The following is a 22,022-nucleotide window of genomic DNA, read 5'->3' on the forward strand; positions in this document are numbered from 1 at the left end:
CTGCATCCCACTGGCTTGGTATTGTCGGGTCTTTCACAGGTGCTAGGCAAAGTCTTTTTTTCTGTTTGTTTGTTTGTTTCTCTAGGCCAGCCCAGGAATGTTAGGCTGCAGTCCTTGTGCTTTGTTATTGTAGGGTCACTCCTGAGACCTAGGCCCCTAGAATTACTCTTTTTAAAGGAACAATAGCTTTGAGTCCGTTGTCCTGAGTCCCATCCTCTACGCCTCCTGTTTCCTTCTTCCAGACTGAAATGCTTCTAGTGAGGCCCATCTGCACTTCTAGGCACCAGCAACTACCGTATGCACCTAGCGTTAACCGCTGCCATGGTAGGTGCCTGCGTTTTCACTGGGGAGATGCATGTTTCGTGATGTGATCACCCCATGAGTGTCAGAATGCTGCCCTGAGCTCCCTTCGCATGCCGTCCCGCCTCTGACCCAGTTCACGCTCCCTCTTGTTTCTGATTCCATCTTCCTTCTGCAATAGATCCGTGCCATCCACCTTCTCAATTGTTCTCCAGATTTTTTACAGCTGAATCATGTCCCATCTTAATCTTCTCTTTTTAATGAATATAAACTTAATTACCCTCTTCTCTCCTCGTAATGCTAACCCCAGAGACTTTTTATCAGCCAATTACCCTCTTCTGCACCTCTTCCGATTCTTCATTATCCTCTCTGTAGTACAGTTCCCAAATATCCCAGCCGCAGTCTCACCAGCCTTTGGTGCCGTGCCATAATGATTTCTTCTGATCTCAGCTCTATTGTTGGCACATCCCTGTGTTCTCTTGGAGTTCAGAAAATTATACAGATTTGCATGCGGGGACTCTGGCTTCAAAATACAGAAAGGAACAGAATGGTCCCTACCAACGTTGATGCTGTCTGTCGATTCGTCGATATTTCAATAGCCCCTTGCACCCTACAAGGACATGCAAATACAGCTTCTTCCACCGCGGAGGGTGCAAGCAGCACTGGGGAGAAACATCACATCTTTAAGGACCATGCTACAATTGAAGACCCCAGTCCTGCAAATACTTATGTATGTGAGTCAAGTGACTATTCATCATGACAATGTTTATGAGGTTGGACCCTCAGACAGGAAGCAAGGAACATGTCAGCTGACACTGCCGGAGGGGTTTTGGAGTCTTATCTGCAGAAGCGAGTTCAATGGGAGTTGGAGGTACTCGGTACCTCACAGGATTAGGCTTCCAGTAGGCAGATTCCAAGGTGGAATCCGACCAGGACGTTGGGATTACACTGTTCTTCTGAAACCCTGCGATCTGTAATGACCACAGCGCGTTAAGATGCAGATCTAGCCATCTCCTCTTGGCTCAGTCCAGACAGCGAGAGGCGCCGCCAACCAAACTATAGCCTACGTTGGAGCATCCAAGGACTGACATAGCCCGTGCCTGCTTGGTTGAGAGCTGAAAAGGCTACAGTTCTTGGGGGTCTGGCTGCAGTTGCATGTATCCAGTAATTGCCAAACCCTGCCCTTATGGAAAAGTCCGAGAAAATACATACGGGACAAAACCAATAGGGTTCTTTAAACAGGTACTGGAAAGTATTTTTCGTAGAGAGGAGAAGGAAGGGAACTGCGTTCTCTGGGATTTCCAAAGGGACCTAGGTAGGCAGAAGTAATTTGGCCAACTGTTGAACATGCTTCATCCTAGACTAGGAGCCAAAAACAGTTCTCACCACTCGTAAACGAAAGTCCCAGACTGAGTTTTTGGTAAAGCAGAAAATCAGCTTCTGCAACAGAAAACTGCTGCACTACCCACCCACATTTTCCTTTTCTCAATGTGACGATGATACCGTTTTTCTGAGCAAATCGCAAATTTCCACCATGGAATGTTTGTAAAATATTCCTAACTTTCCCTCTTAGAATGCAGATTCTCCTTCCATTTTTACCACTAAGCCCACAGTAGAATTGCTACAATGTTGCCCACAGTGATGTTCACCAATACTTGTGGAAATGATTTCACCAGTGAATACTTGTGCAACAAAATAAATCCTCTGCCCATCTGGAATGTCCAAGGAAAATACATCCCTGGGATTATCCTAACAGCTGCATGTTGTTATCCCATTGGAGACAAAGTTGACAGTATTGATTGTGGCTTAGATTCAGGGCAGCTCCCCCTCTTAAACCCAGGTACCATCTATTGGGAAACTGGCTAAGGGCAAAGTGAAATTTTCCATAACAAAGGAAAGACTAGGAAGGACGCGGAGATCTGGATGCAATTCATCTCCTGACCCACTTTTTGAGAAACTTTGCAGCTGTCGCGTAATCTTTGAATCCTTCCAACTCCCGCAGGTAACACTTGGCAGAGTTTCTGACTGAACATGAAAAACGCAGTGGGGGAAGTGGCTTCATCAGAGGAAGCGTGGCCAACTAAAAGTTTCCCTGGGTCTGAAAGCCCAGCTTTTTAGTTGTATGTTTCCCGGCAAAGGAGGGGCAGGGGACAGAGACAGCTAATTGGGCTAGTGACATCTGATGAAATAGGAATTCTTCCTGTAGGATTTATTTTCCTTGATACCTCCTTATTGTTCAAAGCTCCACTAATAATGGGCTCTGTACCTTTAAGCTATCCTTTACCCAGCATATAATTCTGTTTGGTACAAAGATCTTTCCCATCCTTTTTCATGTATATATATAGTCACTGGCTTTTGTGTACGTGTGTAAGACCATTTGCATTGATCTACGGTGCTTTGTTAGAGTGTAAGAGGGGTTTCAAAAGTCCTTATAAACCTTAAGAGAGATTTCAAAGCATGGTGAATAGCCTTCAATCATAACATAGCTCTGTCTTGCCCTTCTGGAGCACCTTTCATCCCAAGCTGAAAGTGATATCAAACCTGTATTAGCAACTGGAATGCAGCCTCCTTTGGGGTGCAAAGTCGCATTTATTGAACACCCCACAGCATTGCTGGGCAGCCAAATTCACGCTGGTTTGTGCTCAGATTCTGCACTGCTCTAGCTGTGTCTCTTCAAAAGCAGACGCAGTTAAAGCTGGTGTTAAATACACCTATTTTCTGCTCAGTTTTAGCCGTAAAAAGGTGAATCTGTCAGCATAGCCTGTTCTGTAAACAGACAGACATCTGCAGGGGGAACCTCACACAGAGGGCAGAACGCCCAGTGAGCTCTGCACCCCCCCGCTCCCACTTTCTGAGGACTCTTTCCCAATACAGACTCATCTCAATCAATGAGATACGATGGGATCCAGCCAGCGGTGACTATGTATTTTGCTGCCCCAGGCACAGCAGTCAGGCGGCTTTCGGCAGCACGCCTGCGGGAGGTCCGCTGATAAGGCGGGTTCGGTGGCACGCCTGCGGGAGGTCCGCTGATAAGGCGGGTTCGGTGGCACACCTGCGGGAGATCTGCTGGTAAGGCGGATTCGGTGGCATGCCTGCGGGAGGTCCACCAGTCCCGTGTCTTCCACATACCCACCGCCAAATTGCCACCAAAACCACGGGACCAGTGGACCTCCCACAGGCATGCCACCAAAGGCAGTCCGACTGCTGCCCTCACAGCAACCGACAGGCTGCCCCGCACGGCTTGCTGCCCCAGGCATATGCTTGGTGTGCTGGTGCCTGGAACCACCCCTGGCTCCAGCACCTGCATTGGGGATAGCAGCTGGCTGAAATCCCTTTCTGCAGCGGATCGCTACGGAGCAGCCATTGCCCAGCATGGGCTCGGAATTAGAGTATTCAAAAAGTCCAGCTGGCCAAGCAAGTGTCTCTCCCCATTATTCCACCACATCCACCCCATTTGGGTGACACTCACCCTGTGCCAAGGGTGCAGCACAAGCCCTGTGCATTGCTTGAGGGCTTTACTGGTGCATCAGTTCTGGCCTTTTGCACAGGGGGGGCATTCAGCCCTTGGTGAGTTCTCGCCCCTGCCCCGTTCTCTTTTTCTCATTTTGTTTCCCTTTTCCGCTCAGTCGCAGCCCTGCTCTGTAATATTGGATTAGCCCACTTTCTCCAAAGCAGATTTGCATAATCCTCCCCATTTGGAGACGCGCTCCAGCCCTTGATGATAAGATGATGTGCTGGGGCGGCCAAGCAAATTACACTCTTCATTTTGAACAGCCATCGAGAGAGGAGGTGGAAGGAAATAACCTGGCTTTTATTTTTATCTCTGAACGTTCCCCCTTTTCCCGGATGCGCGAGGATGGTGGCTGCTGTTCACACGTCTTCCGGCAGTCATTTTAAATACAGGGACTAAAGAGCATCCCTGGACCTCCAAAGCTGCATTGCTCCCTTGTGATGCTTTTTCCTAGCTCAGAGAAAAGGCCAGTCAAAGCGGAGTCCTCTGGTCTGTCACCTGTTTATGGTTTCTCGGGTTATGTCTACACTGAACACTAAGCCTGGGTTCTGACTCAGGTTTGAGCCCAAGCCCCACTTCTGTCCACACACAAATCAGTCTGACTCGGGTCAGCAAACGCTTAGGAACTGGGGCCTATGATCTGGTCAGGGGGTGGGTCAGAGCCCGAGTCCAAGCCCTGTCATTTTGCAGTGTGGATACAGGTCAAGCCAGAGACCTGAGTTAGAAGGGCTGCACAGTGCAGTGTGGACGTTAGCGCGGCTGCAAGCCCCGAGGCTAGCAATTGTAAACCCAGGTTTACACTGCAGTGTGGACACTCAAGTGCAGAGCCATCCCTGGAAACATGGCGTCTACGGGTCCGGGTTCCACAGACCAAGACTTAGGGTACAATGTAGAAGGACCCTTATCCACTTCACTGCATAGGAGCCTACCACTCCCCTTTTTGGACCCATGCACCGTGCCGCTGGGACACACAAGAGGCAGCTCTAGACGAGTACTTAGACACAGGCTCAAGTCTCATTGACTTCCGTGGGACTGCAGCACATGCTTAAAATCAAACATGCTTTCTTGACTAGGGATGCAGGCTTTTAGAGCATGTTTTACCCCACATAACTTTCCTGCCGGGTGGCTGTGATGTACGGAGGGCAGCTTGGTCAAGTGCACTGAGCAAGAGGCTCAGGGCTCTGAGTTCTAATCTTAGCACTTGCGCTTTTGTGGCGTTAGGCAGGTCTCTTAACCTTTGTGGCAAGGAAGAGACGAAACCCATGCAGGTATCTTCCCCCTGCGCAAAATGCTTGGAAAGCAGGAAAACAAATTTGTTTCTGGGCCACTCTGATCTGGTGAAAGCAACGCGAACAGTGTTTGATTGGAGATATACACAGCGATGGGCCTGATCCTCGGCTGGTGTGAACCTGGGCTGCCACAAGGAATGGCCCTTCTCGCCTCTTTAAAATAAACCACACAAGTGATGAAGCTGCCCTGCACAACTGGTGCCAGCATCTTGCAGAAAAGCCTTGTCAGAATGATTTACAAATTGTGTAAATATAACTCCACAGCCCCTGCATCTCTGCACCAGCTCACTCAAGAGCATCATTCATTTTTAAGCGAGGAGGAGACTGCGACTGGAGCTTTCAGCACCTGCCGTGGAAAAATCCATGGAAAAAAGAAGGGAATGAAAGAAGAAGAGGAAAGGAGGGGAGGGGTCACGCCTACGTTGCTGAGTGTCCGGACTGCAGTAAATGGACCATCAAAAATTAAGCTAGAGATTGGATTAAAGATCTGCAGGGCCAGATCCTCAGCTGGTGTAAATCCACTGTCTTCAGTTCACACCTGAGAAACCATCTCTGCCTTTTCCAAGTGGTCTCTGCAGGTCGGGCTTCAAGCACATTGGTGTGGGGTCAGAGGGGGAGTGGGTCGCTACTGCTGATGCTGCCCCTGTTCTGTGGATAAACCAAGGACGGGGCTTTTCAGGGCTGTCCATCCACCAATCTTTCATTGGCACTAAATTCGCTAATAAGAGACCTGATCTGCCTCCGGCTCACACTTGCTCTCCAAGGCCATGATCCAAAGTTCCCTGAAATTATTGGAAAGATTCCCATCAAATCTCTGGGCCCGGCTGGAACAGAGCACTGGGCCATGGTGCCATAAACTGGGGAGAAGCCAGGAAGGAGAAAAATCCCCGCGCTTCGATTTAGTTTCAGAATGAGTCTGTCGTTGCAGCTCCCTTTCAGCGGAGCGCATGTTCACTTTTAATCTTTCCATGGTGAGGAAAAAAAACAGCGCTCTTGTCAGTTAAACACAGCATGGCTTAAGTCAGATGGAGACGGCTGGAAATCACACTTCCAGGGCTAAATTTAGCTACCTGAGATGGGCTGGCATGGACAGAATTTGAAGACAATAATCTTTGTGTCCTCATGTCTAACAGCAAACTAAGCTGCAGCTCTGATGCTCAGGAACTTCGTCCGACACATTCAAATCCCAAGCACCGATTCTGTCTGGTCCTCTCCCACGTCCCCAAGGACAGCCAGGAGTCAGAATGAATGAGGGCCAGTGCTGAGAGGAAGGGGAGTTGCAGATGATCTGAATCAATGCACAGGCTTGTGCGGGCATGTGCGGTGCAGGGTGCACTATGGCTGCAAACAAAAGCAAACATCATTCTGGGATGTATTAGCAGGAGTGTTGTAAGCAAGACACGAGAAGTAATTTTTCTGTTCTACTCTGCACTCATTAGGCCCCAGCTGGAGTATTGTGTCCAGTTCTGGCCATCACATTTCAGGAAAGATGGGGACAAATTGGAGAAAGTCCAGAGAAGAGCAACAAAAATGATGAAAGGTCTAGAAAACATGACCTAGGAGGGAAGATTAAAAAAAACTGAGTTTAGTCTGGAGAAGAGAAGACAGAGGGGACATGATAACAGGTTTCAAGTACATGAAAAGTTGTTACAAGGAGAAGGGAGAAAAATTGTTTTCCTTAACCTCTGGGGATAGGACAAAAAGCAACGGGCTTAAATTGCAGTAAGGGAGGGTTAGGTTGGACATTAGGACATTGGACATTAGGAAAAGCTTCTTAACTGCCAGGGTGGTGAAGCACTGGAATAAATTGTCTAGGCAGGTTGTGGAATCTCCATCATTGGAGATTATTAAGAGCAGGTGGGACAAACACCTGTCAGGGATGGTCTAGATAGTACTTAGTCCTCCTGTGAGCGCAGGGGAATGGACTAAATGACCTCGCTACTTCCCTTCCAGTTCTGATTATATGACCAGCCAAACAAGAGTTCAGGAGACCAGCAGATTGAGTATCATCAGCAGGGGCCTTCCTGGATGCAGCGTGTCTGTCCGAGCCCATAGTATTAACCCTGTTATACCAAGGGACAGTGACCAGTTGAGACTGTACCAGCCTCTGCTGTCCGAGGTTGTTGGCAGAGGTTGCTGTCCGGAGTTGATGGCAGAGTATGGGTACGTACAGCGCCTTACACAATGGGACCCTGATTCTGGTTCTCTCTCTAAGTGCAACCATCACACGGATCAATAGTAATAACAGAGCACAATAACGATCAGTCCCTGATATCGCTCCTTCTGCTGTGGTAGAGGATACGGTGCTCATGGCAGAGCGCATTAGGAGATGGCGTTAGTGGTCATGTCCACTGGGATGCAGTGTGAATGGCAGAGCCCAGAAAGCTCGAAGGAAGCCTTAGGCTGTTCATATTACGGTGAGTTTGGGATGGACACTGAACTCACTGCTCCGAGTCTGTGTCACAGGAGAACAAGGTGAAGGAACAAATGCCAAGATACGCTATTTGGCTTCTTCTGCCAGAGCAGTTTCTGCTCTCCAGCCCCATTTCCCCTTAGCTTGTGGGCTGGTGAAACAGTCTTCACCATCCCATCTTCGGTCCCTGGTCCCAAGCCCCAGTCCTTCACATACCCCCTGGAAAGCAAGTCCCTAGTATTCCATGCGCATCTCCTCCAGTTCTGCACTGTACACTAGCTATCAAACCCAAGTCTACCTTGGTCGCTTCCCTGTGCCAACTACGGGGTCCGTGTTAGACACTCATGTGAGGACACACACACACACAGCGCCACGTGGGGCTGGAGCACTAAGGAGTGGGGGATGCTGGGAAGCAGCAGTGTTTATCACACCAGAGAGACCTCTCTGCATTCCAGGAACGTCTGGCTTGCTGTGACCCCAGGGCAGCAGCTACTAAAACACTGAGGACAATTTGTGAGGTGCGGAAAAAGACAGACAAAATTGCCAGGTGGAGATACATTCCCCTGATGCTCTGAAGAGATTTAATACATTCCTGCAATATAAACAGACCTTTTGGCTTTTCTGCTGTCCAAGTGACCTGGAGATAAATGAGCTCAGACAGTTTGCTAATAAGTGCTGGTCTTTATCTGAGACACAGACCCCCCCCCCTCTCTCTCTCTCTCTCTCACACACACACACACACACACACACACAGTTCCTGCATGCATTTACGTACACGCACATACACATAGGCAAACAGATGCACCCATACACCCACATGGATCACAAGCGTATCTTCATAGATTATACAGCCATGGATCTCTCATACAGACAATTATGGATCTCGCACACCCAGACCACACAACTGCACATAAACACAGAGATCACACACTTGCATTTCTCACAAATGTACACACTCTCAGATCCCACATGTCCATAGACAAACAGATGACATCCACTTGCACACCAACAGTCATACACAGGGTGTGCACACACATGCACGCGCACACACACACACAAATCACGCCCTCTCCCATATGCATGACTCATCAGAACATTACTCCTGAGGGCATTCTGCGCCACTGTGCAGGGAAAAAGGAATCTCATCCTCCCCAACCCAGCTGGAATAGCAGATGAGGCTGGCACAGGGTAGGAGCCACCAGCCAGGTCTTTCCCAGTCTCACCCCCTGCCCCACAGTGATTTACCTCTCTGTCGGCTACCCTGAGCACTCAAAACATACTGCTGGGGAGGGTCACATGACCGCTCTTGTGGCTTCCCTTTGCTTACCCCTGAGAAAGCCATTTTGCTGCGGGGAAGCAAAGAAATCTGCAGGGGACATGAATTCTGCACATGTGCAGTGGCGCAGAATTCTCCCAGGAGTAGCACATCCACATCTAATATCTGATCCATGCTCCCACACTCACAGGTAGATTTCTCTCTCTCTCTCTCTCTCTCACACACACACACACACACAGATTGATGATTTCTCTCTCCACTGTAGAATGCATCTGTGCAAACAACGCTGGAAAAGGGAGAACACCTTCCCAGACCTCGAAGGAACAAGGCAGGGTCTGTTCCAATGTTTCCTGCTTACATCTCTGGATCCTCCCAGCCAGAATGCAAACCACAGACCAGCAATCCTATCCCCATCTCCTCTGCACCTCTGAAAATCCTTGTCAGGCTGATTTCCTCACATGCAGCCACCATGGGCTTTTTGAAGATAGCAGTAGGGAAGGGAGTGATGCACATTAGGGAAAAGTGTCTGGGGATTAAAGAACTGTGGGTTAAATTCAAGGCTGGTGGAGCTCTACTGAAGCCAATGTTGCTGTCGCATGGGCGAACCTAAACAGGTTTGTTTGTTAAGTGTTTGGGAAGCTAGGCAGCACCAGGGCTAGTGCATCCACCTTTCACCTCCATATACCTCGGCTGGGCGGTGTCACCACAGAACCGCCATCATGGACGTCATCTGGCACAACTGGCTGGTTGTTTGAGAGGCTCCCAGGCCCCCCATTAATGCACAGCCTCCCAAGACTACGTGTTAACAGGTTGAGATATACGAGTAGTCTGTATAGCCAGGGAAACTGCAGCCTGTACAATACAGGGGGCTGAAATTAAGGAGCAAGGAGTGTAAGCAGAGCTGTGAATTCCAGCGTAGTGGAGTGGATGCTGAGGGGCAGAGCTGAGTAGGGACCAGCCACTGGAACACAGGTCAGCACTAAGGTACACTGGCAGAGCTCTGTGAAAGAAGTTGGCCAGCACTGCCCTGCACAAAGCCTGGTTTACCCCAGTTTGCACTTAGCCCCTCACTTCCCTGGGCACCGGATTAGTCCATCGATCAGGAGGACACAGCTTGCCGTTCACTGCGCAATCTGTGCAGGCGAGCTCCCTGACCCCGGGCTTCAACTGTGTCTCAGCCCATTTAACACACGCTGTGCCCTGCGGCACCTCTGACCTGCCATCACGATGCACCGATTTCCTGTTTTAAATAGAGCCGATGCACAGCGCTTTGCATGTTTGTGCGAGCCATCCGTGCCATCCTCCAACCAGAGAGGCTCGCCGCTGTCACCCTCCCGTTCGCAGGGAGTCAAATAAATGCCAAGTTTGATTTCCATTCAAACACAGGCCAAGCGAGATGGGCGAAGTTGTCGAGAACGCAAAATGACCCGTTCTGGCTGGTGCTCTCCGGGGTAGAGTTACAGGCGCCAGATTTCCTTTTACTCCCAATTCAGCCCTAGCCCAGCCTTCACCCATGATTCTGCCCAGCACTGACCCGGCTGCCCTCTCCCTGAAGAGAGTCTGCTACCTACTTATGCAGAGAGGTCACTTTGGCCCGACAAGAAAGCAGGATCATGTTCCCTGGGCACAGTGCAGGTCTGTCTCTATCACTCTGAGTTGCCTCTAACCCCACTGGCATTGTGCTTGGCCTGGACATGGCATTATGGTGGGCATTTCCAGCTCTCTAGGGGGCAGGGAGATGCATACTTTGGCAGGCGACTGCCCCAGCATGGAAGTAACTGCAATGGCCAGTTTAAGACTCTTTTGGGATGTAAGGCCACACTTGTGTGCATTGGGAACTACAGAATGGCGGGAAGGAAACTCCCAGATCCAAACACCGGGAAAGTCCTAATCCAAATCAGAGCTTTGCAGGTGGCCCCTGGATGTATAACGCCAGATCCAGACCCCTTGAACTCTGGGAGCCAAATCTATGCTTTGGAATGAAGTCTCCTCTCTCCGGTGGGGCTAACAGGAGCCCCAGCTCCAAACAGACCTGATAGCACAGAGCGTCCCTAGCAATAATCTTCCAGACACCATCATGGCCAGCGGATGTAAAGGGCCACCACTTTTTCCCATTCTTTGCAAGGCCCTGGTAGTTAAAGTGCCAAGCGCCAAAACCCACCGAGGGAACATCACAAAACTACTGGAGCGAGTGTCAGAAGGACCCTAGAGATGATCTCACAACTAATTCTTTGCCGTTTGTTTAAAAGCAAAACAAAGCCAAGCCAAGCCTTCCCGTCTCATCCCCCTTTAGATTGGATGAGGAGGCTATAGCTGGGTAATGGATGCTTCCATCACCAAGAAACCTCTTGACATTTTCCTCTGACATCCCTCCAGCCTCACATCACGTGCTGGAAGAACAGCCTGCCTGACCCTGTCCCTGTCCCAGGAGGGGCTAACGGATGGTCACTTACCCGGTACCAGACTATCTCCCGCATCCTGCCATCCGTCTTGAAGTTACATTTCAAAGTCACGGCATCCCCGACCACCACAGGCGGAAGCGGCTCAATGCTGACAGTCAGGTAGCCTGTGAAATACCGGAGGAAGAGAAACACAAAGTGAGCCAAGGCAGGACTGGGAAGCGGGCGCAGGTGTAAGTGAGCCGGAAAACTGGTCTCAAGTGGGGATGGAAATGCAGACTGGCTTCCACGTGCCCACCCTCTGTTCACTCCTCGCCCTCCTCCTCCTGCAGACATGATCACATCCTCAAGGAAAAATCATTGAGCCTGATTTCCCTCTGTCCTGCCCTCAGGGAGTCATTTACACCAGTGCTAGGGGTGCGAATCACTACTGCTGCTGTGCAGAGACTATGGACTACAGTGCAGGCCAATAGTGTCTCACTGTTCCCTTGTACTCCTTCATTGGTCTCCATCAGTTGCCTTTTTAGATTGCAAGCCTCTTAAGCAGCAGCCATCTATTCATTCCATGTTTGTGCAGCACCTGGCGAGATGTGGGCCGGGTTATGCAAATAATCATCATAAATGATTTGCCCCTCACCTGCACGAGGGAGAGGGGGTGACGTTTTCAGCATCGCCAACACCAAATGTTCAAAAAATAGCTAGAGTCAGGCCCTCAAAATCATGAGATTGACTTACACTTGGGTCTATTCCCAAGCTTTCCTCCACAAACAGGAGGGCTAGCAAGCTACTATTTTTTTTTCTTGAAAGCTGAGAGGCTCATGTAATCACATGATTCCCAGAGCTGGTCCAGTAAGTAAAACACTAGATACCGTAAGATTCCTGATCAAATCATGAGAGTCGGTGATACTGCATTTTACACCTCTTTGCACTGGTTTAAATGGCTATACAAGTTGGAAACGTAATCCCCAATCGGTGTGTGGGTGTGGGTGTTATGCATTCCTGGCTATGCTCAATTCACAGGGACTATGGACTGTTACGGCTTTCAGAGCCAGGCTCTGTAGCGCAAATTCAGTCAGGCTTATAGGAAGACTTGGAAGAATTAGATTTTTATCAGGGAATGCCAATAAATGTCAATTTCACCATACACACGCAAAGGAGAAAAAAAAATTATTTCCATCAGAAATAACTGAAATATACAGAAAGGCAAAGTAAGGAAAACGCTGCTCGAGAACTTACTAAAGTTCGAGGTAGGGATATTTACTTTGTATATTCTGACACGTGACATCCAATATTTGTGTTTTAGTGGTGAGAAAGCTTTAACTTTTTGAATCTCAGCATTTACTATCATTAAATAATTATCTGATCTCCCCCATTGTCGGACGTCCCACAATTCCCTGCAACTGTGAACATTTAAATCAATAAAAACAGAAAAATAATCATTGATACTATCCACCAAAATTATTTTAAAAATGTATATCGCTTTCTGCTCCACCAGCTTAAAGAGCAGGAGGTCCCTGGTGTGTCAATCACCACACTAAGACTCAGGCCATTCTGATCTTGCACCTTAACAGCAGCGAGTTCAATGGATTTACAGCAGGGCTGGCAGAATGACACCTGCTCCTGCAATGCGTGGAACATTTCAGAAGCACTTGGCTGTGCTTTGCTCCCACTGACATCAAGGAGACGTTTACCAGAAATGCAGACGAGATCAATGTGGAGTGCTTTGAATTGTCCAACAACCTGAACAGTTCATCTTTCCCTGCCTCCGGATATATCTCAATGCCAACAGATCTACAGAGAAAAATAAAAGAAGGGGGTTCTATCTCTTTAAGGCCAACAGGTCCAGTGTGTGATGGGGGCAGGCTTCAGGTGGGAGGATCAGGCTGAAATACACCTACTGTCTTCTCTCAACGTGAACCTCAGGATTAATGATCCCCCCAGACAATGACTCTGAAGGTGATTGCTTGGAAAGGTGACACGTGACCCCATATCAGTTACACAGCTCATGTCTGGCTGACAGAGCAGGTGCTTATAAAGGTACCCAGGCTTTTTGGTTAAAGAGGCAAGGAGAGGCTCAGCTGCTGGGCAGGGGCTGTCTGCTTCAAGGGAGGGCAGGGAAGCCATCAGGAATGGTTACTTCTGAGCAGACTGATCATCCATCTAATCCCATAGCCAGATACATCAGAATATACTATCTGTTTACTTGGGCTGGTGTCCTGCCTCTGGGAATGACCAGTGCAGTCTGCTGTAGAGGAAGGTATTAACAGCACACCTGATTGCAAGACACAATGCCATTCTTCCTGACCTCCTTTGACAACTTGTGCCATGAAAGCATGAGGAATGAAAGCACCTTTCCATTTTATCCTCACTGATGGGATCTCAGATTCTGTTCCATTTGGTCTTGAATCTGAGCTGTTCACCTCACGCAGCAGTGAGTTCCACAAGTTGCATATTCCACAGTTACAAAATGAAACTGACAGCTACCAAATGAACAACACTCAGGTACTCTCATAAAGGAGCATCCTCACCAGAACGCCATCAGGGGAGACAAATACCACATGGTCTCCATGGCTCTAATCAGGAGAGGGACTACACCCACCTGCAGACACCCCATCACAAGATGTAGATTAAAATGCATTGCTGAGGGTTCAGCAACAAAACCAAGCAAGGGAAATGGAGGCATAATGTAAACGGGGACAGGAGCCAATCCATAAAGCCTTCCATGGAGATGCTGAAGGGGTTAAAAAAACCACTCAATGAAACAAACAAAACCCGCCTTTTGAAACTAATCAGCGCCTGGGAACTCCAGACAGGAGCTTTCTTCTTCTGAGCACTGCAACCATACCTTCCCGCCAGCCAGCGGGATGCAGGGAGGAAGAGTGGTGAAGCTGGTGGGGGTAAGGGAGCAGACAGGCCTGTGTTAAACAGCTGCTTCTAATTGGCCCTGACAGCAAAATCTTCCAGATCAAGTAAGCAATCTGCTCGGGGATGGAAAAAATCCAGAGGCTCCCAAGACTCCCAATCCCAGCGCTTTGCTAGGGAGTGCATTGTGCATCAGTTACACAGAGGTCTCCTGGCTCTTCAAAATGCAAAGCACCTGGGATTTTTCAGGGCCATTAATAGTGACACCGGGGTCACTGAAAACCACTGCACGGCTATCAGGACTTCAAAGCATTGCGCTCACACTAGCCTCGTCTGGGTTTCCTTGCCATGGTGATGTGCAGTGGGAATAAAGTTGAGAGGTTTAAACTGGAAGCTGGGAGAGGCAGTGTATTTGGAATAGCTCCTACAGCTACCACCAGCAAACGCTGGAGATGCTCAAGTCATGGGATTAAGGGTCGCGTTGTTTCCCAGGTGTGTGGGTCTAAAGTAGCTAGGAAGCGGTGAAGGAGGCACAGTTCACCTCCATCCCATCGCACCAGCATTTAATGTGTCACATGATTAAAGGGATGCATTGCTTTGATTTATGAAATATCCTGGGAGCCAGCCGATTTGGGTGCTATGTCCTGACTCTGCCAGGGATTCGCTATGGGTGTCTGGTCAACTTTTCCAAAAGCAATTGCTGATTTTGGGTGCCTCCGGTTTTGGTTGCCCAACCTGGAACACCCGTTAAGTACTTAGATAGAGTAGACACACATTCTCGCTTCGCGCCTCAGTTTCCCCATTTGTAAAATGGAGATAAGAATAGTGACTTGGCTGAGTGAAGTGCTTTGAGCTCTCACTTCAAAAAGTGTTCTCATGGTACAATGTTAAGAGCTGCTCAGTAGGTTTAACAACCCCAGCACGCGACTGGCAGAGGGTGTGATTGCATCACAAGGCAGTGACAACACATGCTGACACTTCTGTGGCGTGCTGTCACCCTTATCTCTGGAAAGAGGCCCGGCTACATGGCGAGGGCAGGGCGGTAAAGCCGCCCTGCATGTAGTCAGTGCTCAGCCGAACAAGAACCCCAGTGCTCTCGGCATGCAGGTCCTGCTCACCCCCAGCTCTTCGCAAAGGGCTTTGGGTCAGACTCGGACTGCATGCAAAGAGGCTCAGAGTGGGGTGCGGGGGGGTGTCAATTGACTTGGGCTTCCAGGCTAACATTAGCAGTGGAGATGTTTGGGTCGGGCTGGAGCCCAGGATCCGAGACCCTGCCCCCCGGCCGGGTTTCAGACCCTGAGCATCTACACTGCTATGGTTAGTCCCAAGGCCCACGAGCTGGAGTCAATTGAACCAGGCTCTGAGACTCGGCACCAGGGTTTTTTCTTTGCAGTGCAGGGGCCCGGTGAGACGCGGGGCTTGTATGCACCGCTAATAAAAGTGGTGCTGGTGACCTTGGGGAGCGACCCTGAGGTAAAAACACAGTGAGGACAAAGCACTTAGTGAACTTGCCGGGGTCAGCTCCGTACCCTCACCGGGGGCTGCCCTCGCTGAGGTTACCATACCGGGAAGCTAGAGAGCCTGCTAGTCACTGCTTTTCACACAGGATGCTACTTACACCAAACTAAGAAACACCAGGAGTTTAGTAGCAAAAACAAACCAAAGTAACTCAGCTGAGATCACAACAGGAAGCCTGTATTGGAGCACGAACTCAAACTGGAGCGTCCAGAGTCCCAGACTAGCACCACCCCCGGCTGCTTCTCCTCTAATCCCGCTACTGTGAGCAGAACTCTTCCTTATGTGCTGACCGACTGCTGATGCCTCAAGGCAAGGCGGTACCCTCTCTCCCACTCACACAGACATTGTAACACTGGGTCTCAATCAGGGGCATGGCGGGGAAATGGGGAACTTCCACCCTGACCTCCCACCACACACACACAAGCATTAAACCCATGTCCAGAAGCATGAAGCCTGTTTCTCCCCCCTGCCCCAGCCTTACCACCAGTAATTCAGTTCTCTCAGCAAAGCTCTTGGAACGGTACTGATTAGCCCTGTCTCCATCACTCCAGACCTGTTTTAAAGGCCTTTAAATTGTTCAACTCCGGTCCTTGTGGGCGTGAATGCCTCAGATTAATTAGAGGGTGTGTAAAGATGTAACCCCTGTTTTATCGGCTCTGCCTGTGCTGCCAATCCATTCCAATGAGCGGTCTCCACCTCCCTCAGCAACCTGGCAGCCGGAGGCTGGGTGAGCAGACGAGCAACTGATCCTTCTTAACTCCACGCTTCATTATTCTGAATACCTCCATCACTCTCCCTCCTGTATCTGTGACAACATTTATGGCGCTCCTATTAAGAGACGTTTAGTAAAATAACCAGCGATATTTAAGAATGAGAGAGACACACACGGGGAGAGTCTGGGAGATAAATCTCTGCTCGGATGTTAAAGGCTCCCAGAACCTTACGCTAAGTGACACTGCAGATCAGGTAGTGACGCTCCGCTATTCCCATACACCTCTTGTCTTCCCTAAGTCCCTTTTCCCATCATATTCTCACTTTCCTCATTGGCAGCCATTATCCAGAAGGGATTGGGAGTCAAGAATCTCAGGATCTGGCCCCAGCTTTGCCTCTCATTCCTTTTATAGACTTGTTAGCTAAGCGGTTGAGCCTACATTTCCAAAAGTGACTGGAGAGAAATTTTGGGTGCCCAACTTGCAGCCCCCTTGAAGAGTCCTGATTTTCAGAGGGCAGGTGTTTTCTGATATTCACAATCTTTTAAGATACCACCAAGAGAGTAGGAGGAGATCTAACGTGAGTGCACCGATTTCAATTAAAATGAGGTGCCTGGGTACTGCTGAAAATCCCTCTAGATTCCTGTCCGCTTCTTTAGACTCCTAAATGGCTTTAAAAATCTGGCCCTGCACTCAGATTGTGAAGGGCCAGGCCCTGCACATGACCATGCAGGTAGTCCACAGTTGAGGTCAAATGAGATGAGCCCCTGTAACCCCTTCCGGCTTTCGAATTGGTGTGTATCGAGTGGCTTTTGCTCTGCTCCCCTCCCAGCAGCCCCGGAGTTCAGCAGTTGGTTCAGCCCCTATAGAGCCCAGGAAGAGTAAAGGAGCGGGGTGTTCAAATCCAAGGGCCAGCCTGGCCGATCAGCCGCTGTCTAAATCAGATGGGCGGCCAAGGTGGGATTTATGTGTGCTTGATAACGGGCGCTCCGTGCCACGCATGTCCTGAGCGAAGGGGTCACCGCTAGCTCCTGGAGATAAATTCCAACACCTGCATGGTGACAATGTTCCCGCCATGCTGGGGTAGACGCTACTGTATTACCTATTATTACAACACTGGTCGGAGGAGGAAAGTGCTTTTGAAACCCAGCTTTCACTCGCTGTTAGAACAGTCTCTGAACTCTGGGGAAACAGGAATCAGTCACAGCAGAAACAAACTCGGCTAACCTTTCACTGGGCTCACAGGCCACCCTCCCGCCCCCTCGTTACATTCCCCGAGCATCCCAGGTAAGCTGGTGGGGGCACCTCTGCCGGCTGGAGGACACCACAGAAGAGAAAGAAGTATGACAGAGATTTTAACTTAAATCAAGCCCTTTTAGTAGGGAGAAGCTGCATAGTCCAGTGGCTAATGAAAATATTTTTTCCTTTGTCTGTGTATGGTGAAATCAACATGTACCTAAATTTACCAACTTCCAAGCTTAGCTATAAACACCTGAGATACGGACCATTCATTCACTCATGGGCTCCCTAGCTCCCATCGGTCTCTTTCCTGAGACAAATGGCAGGGAAAGTTATCCCAGCCCCTCAGAGCTGATCGCATGTGCCTCCAGAAGAGCAATGTGTCTGGGTCCCAGAAGGCTGTGAGGCGGGGAAAAGCAGAGGACCAGCAGAGACATTTAAAAAATGAACGCTGCCTGGAAGGCGAGTGCTGGAGAGGATGGGAGTGGATCGAACAGCTGTGCAAGCGGACCTTGGGGAAAATACATTATGGCTACACGGAGCAATCATCTCATCCCTTGCAATCCCATTTCCCTTGGTCTGCTCTTGCCGCCCAAGCCTGGGTGACTTGCTGGCAACGCTGTGAGTGGCTGCATGAGGTGGGGGAAGCCTTCACTTTGTCCGTGTGAGGGGGCGCAGAGTCTCTTTGAATGAGGCCAGCTAGGGAGCAGAGGCAGTGCCAGGAGTTTCATAAGAGACATGTCAGTAGACAAGAGGGGTTCTCTTTTTCACACGTTCCCCCAGGGCATCTGGCACTGGCCACCGTGAGAGAAAGGATGGTCCATGGGTCTGATCCCCTATGGCAATTCTTAGAGCCTCGTGTTTTTCGCAAAATGTGAAACAACACAATCAAATGCAAAACTCACCCACAGCGGCCACTCCTGTGGCTCCTGTCTGGCAGGGCGTGGCCCAGTTCCCCACTATGGGTGTTGCGCGGCAGGGGGTTGTAACGCCACTCGCTGAGGGATGGCCTGGCAGCCCCACCTGGGAAGGGTGCCAGGCCAAACTGAGCGGTGCTGTGGCCCCAGGCTGCATGTCCAGAGCTGGGAGTTGGGACCATCCCTGCAGGACCAGAGCAACCGGCACCACTCCTGAGCACTAAACTGTGCTGGAACGAAGCAATCCCTCTCCCTGGCTCACCTGCTGCAGCCAGCACAGGCTGACAGCGACAGGGGATGAATCACTTGATGATTCCCTGCTCTGTTCATTCCCTCTGGGGCACTTGGCCTTGGTCACTGTCGGACTACAGGACGCTGGGCTAGATGGACCATTAGTCTGACCTCGTATGGCTGTTCTTATGTAGTTCTGCTAAACCCTTTGGCTTCAAGTTCACAGGACAATGAGCCATGTTTGTTGCCCCCAATACCTCCCTAGCAACATTTGAGTGGGGGCCTCTCTCCCTGCTCACTCGATGAGCGATACAATCCCTGCTTCCTGTTAATGCTTTATTAAATGAGCACATGCCAGAGATAGGAATCAGAGCACTGCATTCCAGCCGTTATAAAACGCTTGCTTGTCACTGGATTGCTATTTTATTCTATTTCGTTTTCCCATCTAACTTCCTCCCATCGATTGCTGCAAACAGATTGCAGGAACATTGCCGAGAAGGGGTCACGAGGTCGCCTGATTTCATTTCATTTTTGTGTGTGTATATTTCCTAATGCTGGTGAGAAAGGTTAAATTGACAGCTCTGGAAACCAGAGTCTTTATTTAACTAAAGACCAGGCAGCTTCCCTCTACAAGGCTATCTATCTTAGGTACCTGTCTGGCCCCATCAACATAGTATCTGAGCAGTTCACAATCTTTATCCTCCCAACGTCCATGTGTGTTTCACAGGTGGGAAACTGAGCCACAGAGCAGCTAAGTGACAAGGCCGAGTCACTTGGTCACATGGGAAGTCTGTGGCAGAGCAGGGAAGGGAACGTGGGTCCTCCAAGCCAATGTTCCAACCACTGGGCTCATGCCTCCTCCCTGTGGCTATGATCTGGAAATGAGATGAGGAGGGGAAAATGGTCATGTCAATCTTTGGCCTCTCTGCAGACAGCAAAGGTATCCAGTGAGAGGAAGGAGACCGAGGGTTAGTAATGGGCTTTTCCTCCACGGATCTCAAAGCACGGTACAAAGAAGGTCGGTATCATTCCTACCATTTTACAGGTGAGGAAACTGAGGCACAGAGAAGGGAAGCTATTTGCCAGAGGTCAGTGGCAGAGTTAGGAGAGAATCCAGGATGAAACGCCCACTCCAATGAAATCAAAGGGAGCTTTGCTATTGATTTTAATAGGGCCAGGATTTCACTCACAGTTTCCTGAGCCCCCATTCCAGCAGCCTATCCACCGGGCCTTGCTGAGGGCAAAGGGGTGAGATTGAAGGTCTAGGTTCAATTTCTGGCTTTGTGGGTGTCATGGAGTCACCGGGCGATGCTCTGGAACTGCTCCCCACCAAGCCAGTCAGGACTTTGGGGAGCCTTCTCTCCCTTGGAGCAGACTTGTTCAGGGCAAGAAGCTCACACAGCTTCACCTCCTGGGTCTCTCCTTGGAGCATTTAGCATCCTCTGCCCCTCCGTGCGCTTCCCACAGCGAGTCCACCCCAGCGGGGTCCTGGGGAAGCCACCGGGTCCTGCACCCCCACTTTGCAGTCAGACGTGACTCTCAGCCAGCCAGTAAAACAGAGGTTTATTCGATGACAGGAACAGGGTCTAAAACAGAGCTTGTAGATACAGCGAACCGGACCCCTCGGCTGGGTCCATTCTGGGGGGCAGTGGGGGGCAGTGAGCCAGACCCTCAGGTCTGCCCTCCACCCTTGACCCCAGCCAGCTCCAGACTAACAACCCCTCCCAGCCCCTCCTCTCTGCTCAGCCCCTTTCCCGGGCCAGGAGGTCACCTGATCCCTTTGTCTCCAACACCTTCAGCTGGCACCTTTGCAGAGGAGGGGCCCAGGCCATCAGTTGCTAGGAGACAGAGTGTCAGGCATTTAGGTGCACTGGCCCTTTGCTCTGCCAGATACTTAAGAACTGCCATGGGGACACTGAGGCACCAACACAGTATTCAGAGAAAACATTAAGAACTTTCCCAGTTCGTCACATCTCTCCCCCCTTCGAGACCGAACTGAGCAAGGTCACTCCAGCCAGTGACCTGGGGAAGTTCGAACCCACCAACGTTCCCATGGATGCCCCAGCATCTCTCCCATTCCTTGGTGTGAGTTACACCAGGACAGTCCAGTCTCACGCCCTCCCTTAGGTCGGGTGTGCTTGATGGCACTTGCAGGCCGCATGTGGGAAGGTTTATGCGGCTTGAACCCTTTTGCTACCCCAATACCTCTGGGGTCCAAACTGGGACGGGGTCTTCTCCCAGCACTCTGGGCTGCAATTCAGGCTGTCTTGGTTAAGAGCCCTCAGCTTGGCCTTTGCCAGCTCTGGGCTTGAGCAGCCGCTTCCCACCTTGTGGCCCAGACACAACGCCTCTGCCGTCCCCACCTTACACTTTCCAGCTTTTACCGTCAGTCCCACCTCCTTGAGGCAACCCAGCCCCCTCTTCACCTGGGACACCTGTTCCTCCCAGGTCTGGCTAAAGATGCACATGTTATCAGTGTCTGCCCGGCCCAAGTTCTCCATCTCCCTCTGCTTGTCTAGAATCTCCCCAGGCCTAGGCATGGGGTCGGCATTGGACACTGTGATGGCTTTAAGCTTCTGATAGCCCCCATAAAACCAAATAATCCTGTCTCCCTTGGGGATCAGCCCCACGGGTGAGGCCCATGGGCTATAAAATGGCTGGATCCCATCTAAAGCCAGGATGTTCCTGACCTCTCTCTCCAGGATCTGGGTTGCTTTCCCAATGACTCTGAATGGGGAACACCTGATGGGGAGATTGGCTCCCACCTCAGGGAAGAGATCCCCCCGGGGGTCTTCCCCCTTCTCCATCCAATCCTCCCTCTTCAGGTCCAGGGGTCCCCTCACTCTCCTCCCATCCAGCAGCTCAACTGGGAAGAGCCCTGTAGATTCCTGGAGCACCACCAGCTGCCTCTCGATTCCCCCCAGTTCTACTTCCCCTTGGGGAGCCCATTCCCAGTACAGGAATCCCTCCTCCTGCAGGACTCTGTCCCTGCAACCTTCCCCAAGGAGGTTTGCAGCGCTGTGGCCAGCAAGTTCCCTCAGCTTCTCCAAGGAGGGATCCTTCTGCAGCTCGGTCTGGGATTCAGCGGCTGGGGCAGGGAGTGGGACCTGCTCCCTCTCGCTGGCTGGGCCTGGAGTCACAGCCCCCCTGAGCCCTGTCCCTGGTAGCTCCCTCCCTGCTGTGTAATCACTTCCCAGCAGCACGTCTGGACCAGGCAAACCTGTTTGGCAGCTGACCTGCCCTGCCCAGGTGTCCCTCCACTCAGTTGGGGTCTCAGCTCCCCCCATGCTCAGCACTGCCCTTGCTGTCCCAGTGGGGGCAGGCAGCGAGCTCTCTGCTCTGGTCACAGCATCAGAG

At 50.6% G+C, this 22,022-nt stretch overlaps 1 protein-coding gene across 2 annotated transcripts in view; it reads right to left on the reverse strand.

The window, feature by feature from the left end:
• IGSF21 (immunoglobin superfamily member 21) overlaps nt 1–22,022 on the reverse strand; it is a 263,204-nt gene that overhangs the window by 148,153 nt on the left and 93,029 nt on the right. Inside the window, exons 1-2 of one of the 2 annotated variants that reach the window (XM_050931344.1) lie at nt 16,050–16,099; nt 11,243–11,355 (exon numbers count right to left, since the gene is read on the reverse strand). In XM_050931344.1, coding sequence (XP_050787301.1) covers nt 11,243–11,266 — 24 coding nt within the window. In that variant the 5' untranslated portion in view covers nt 11,267–11,355; nt 16,050–16,099. Of the gene's footprint in view, nt 1–11,242; nt 11,356–16,049; nt 16,100–22,022 lie in introns of those variants that run through there. The other variant, XM_050931343.1, reaches the window with a different exon arrangement.

The sequence above is a fragment of the Gopherus flavomarginatus genome, chromosome 21 (genome assembly GCF_025201925.1).
Source record: "Gopherus flavomarginatus isolate rGopFla2 chromosome 21, rGopFla2.mat.asm, whole genome shotgun sequence".
NCBI lineage: Eukaryota > Metazoa > Chordata > Testudines > Testudinidae > Gopherus > Gopherus flavomarginatus.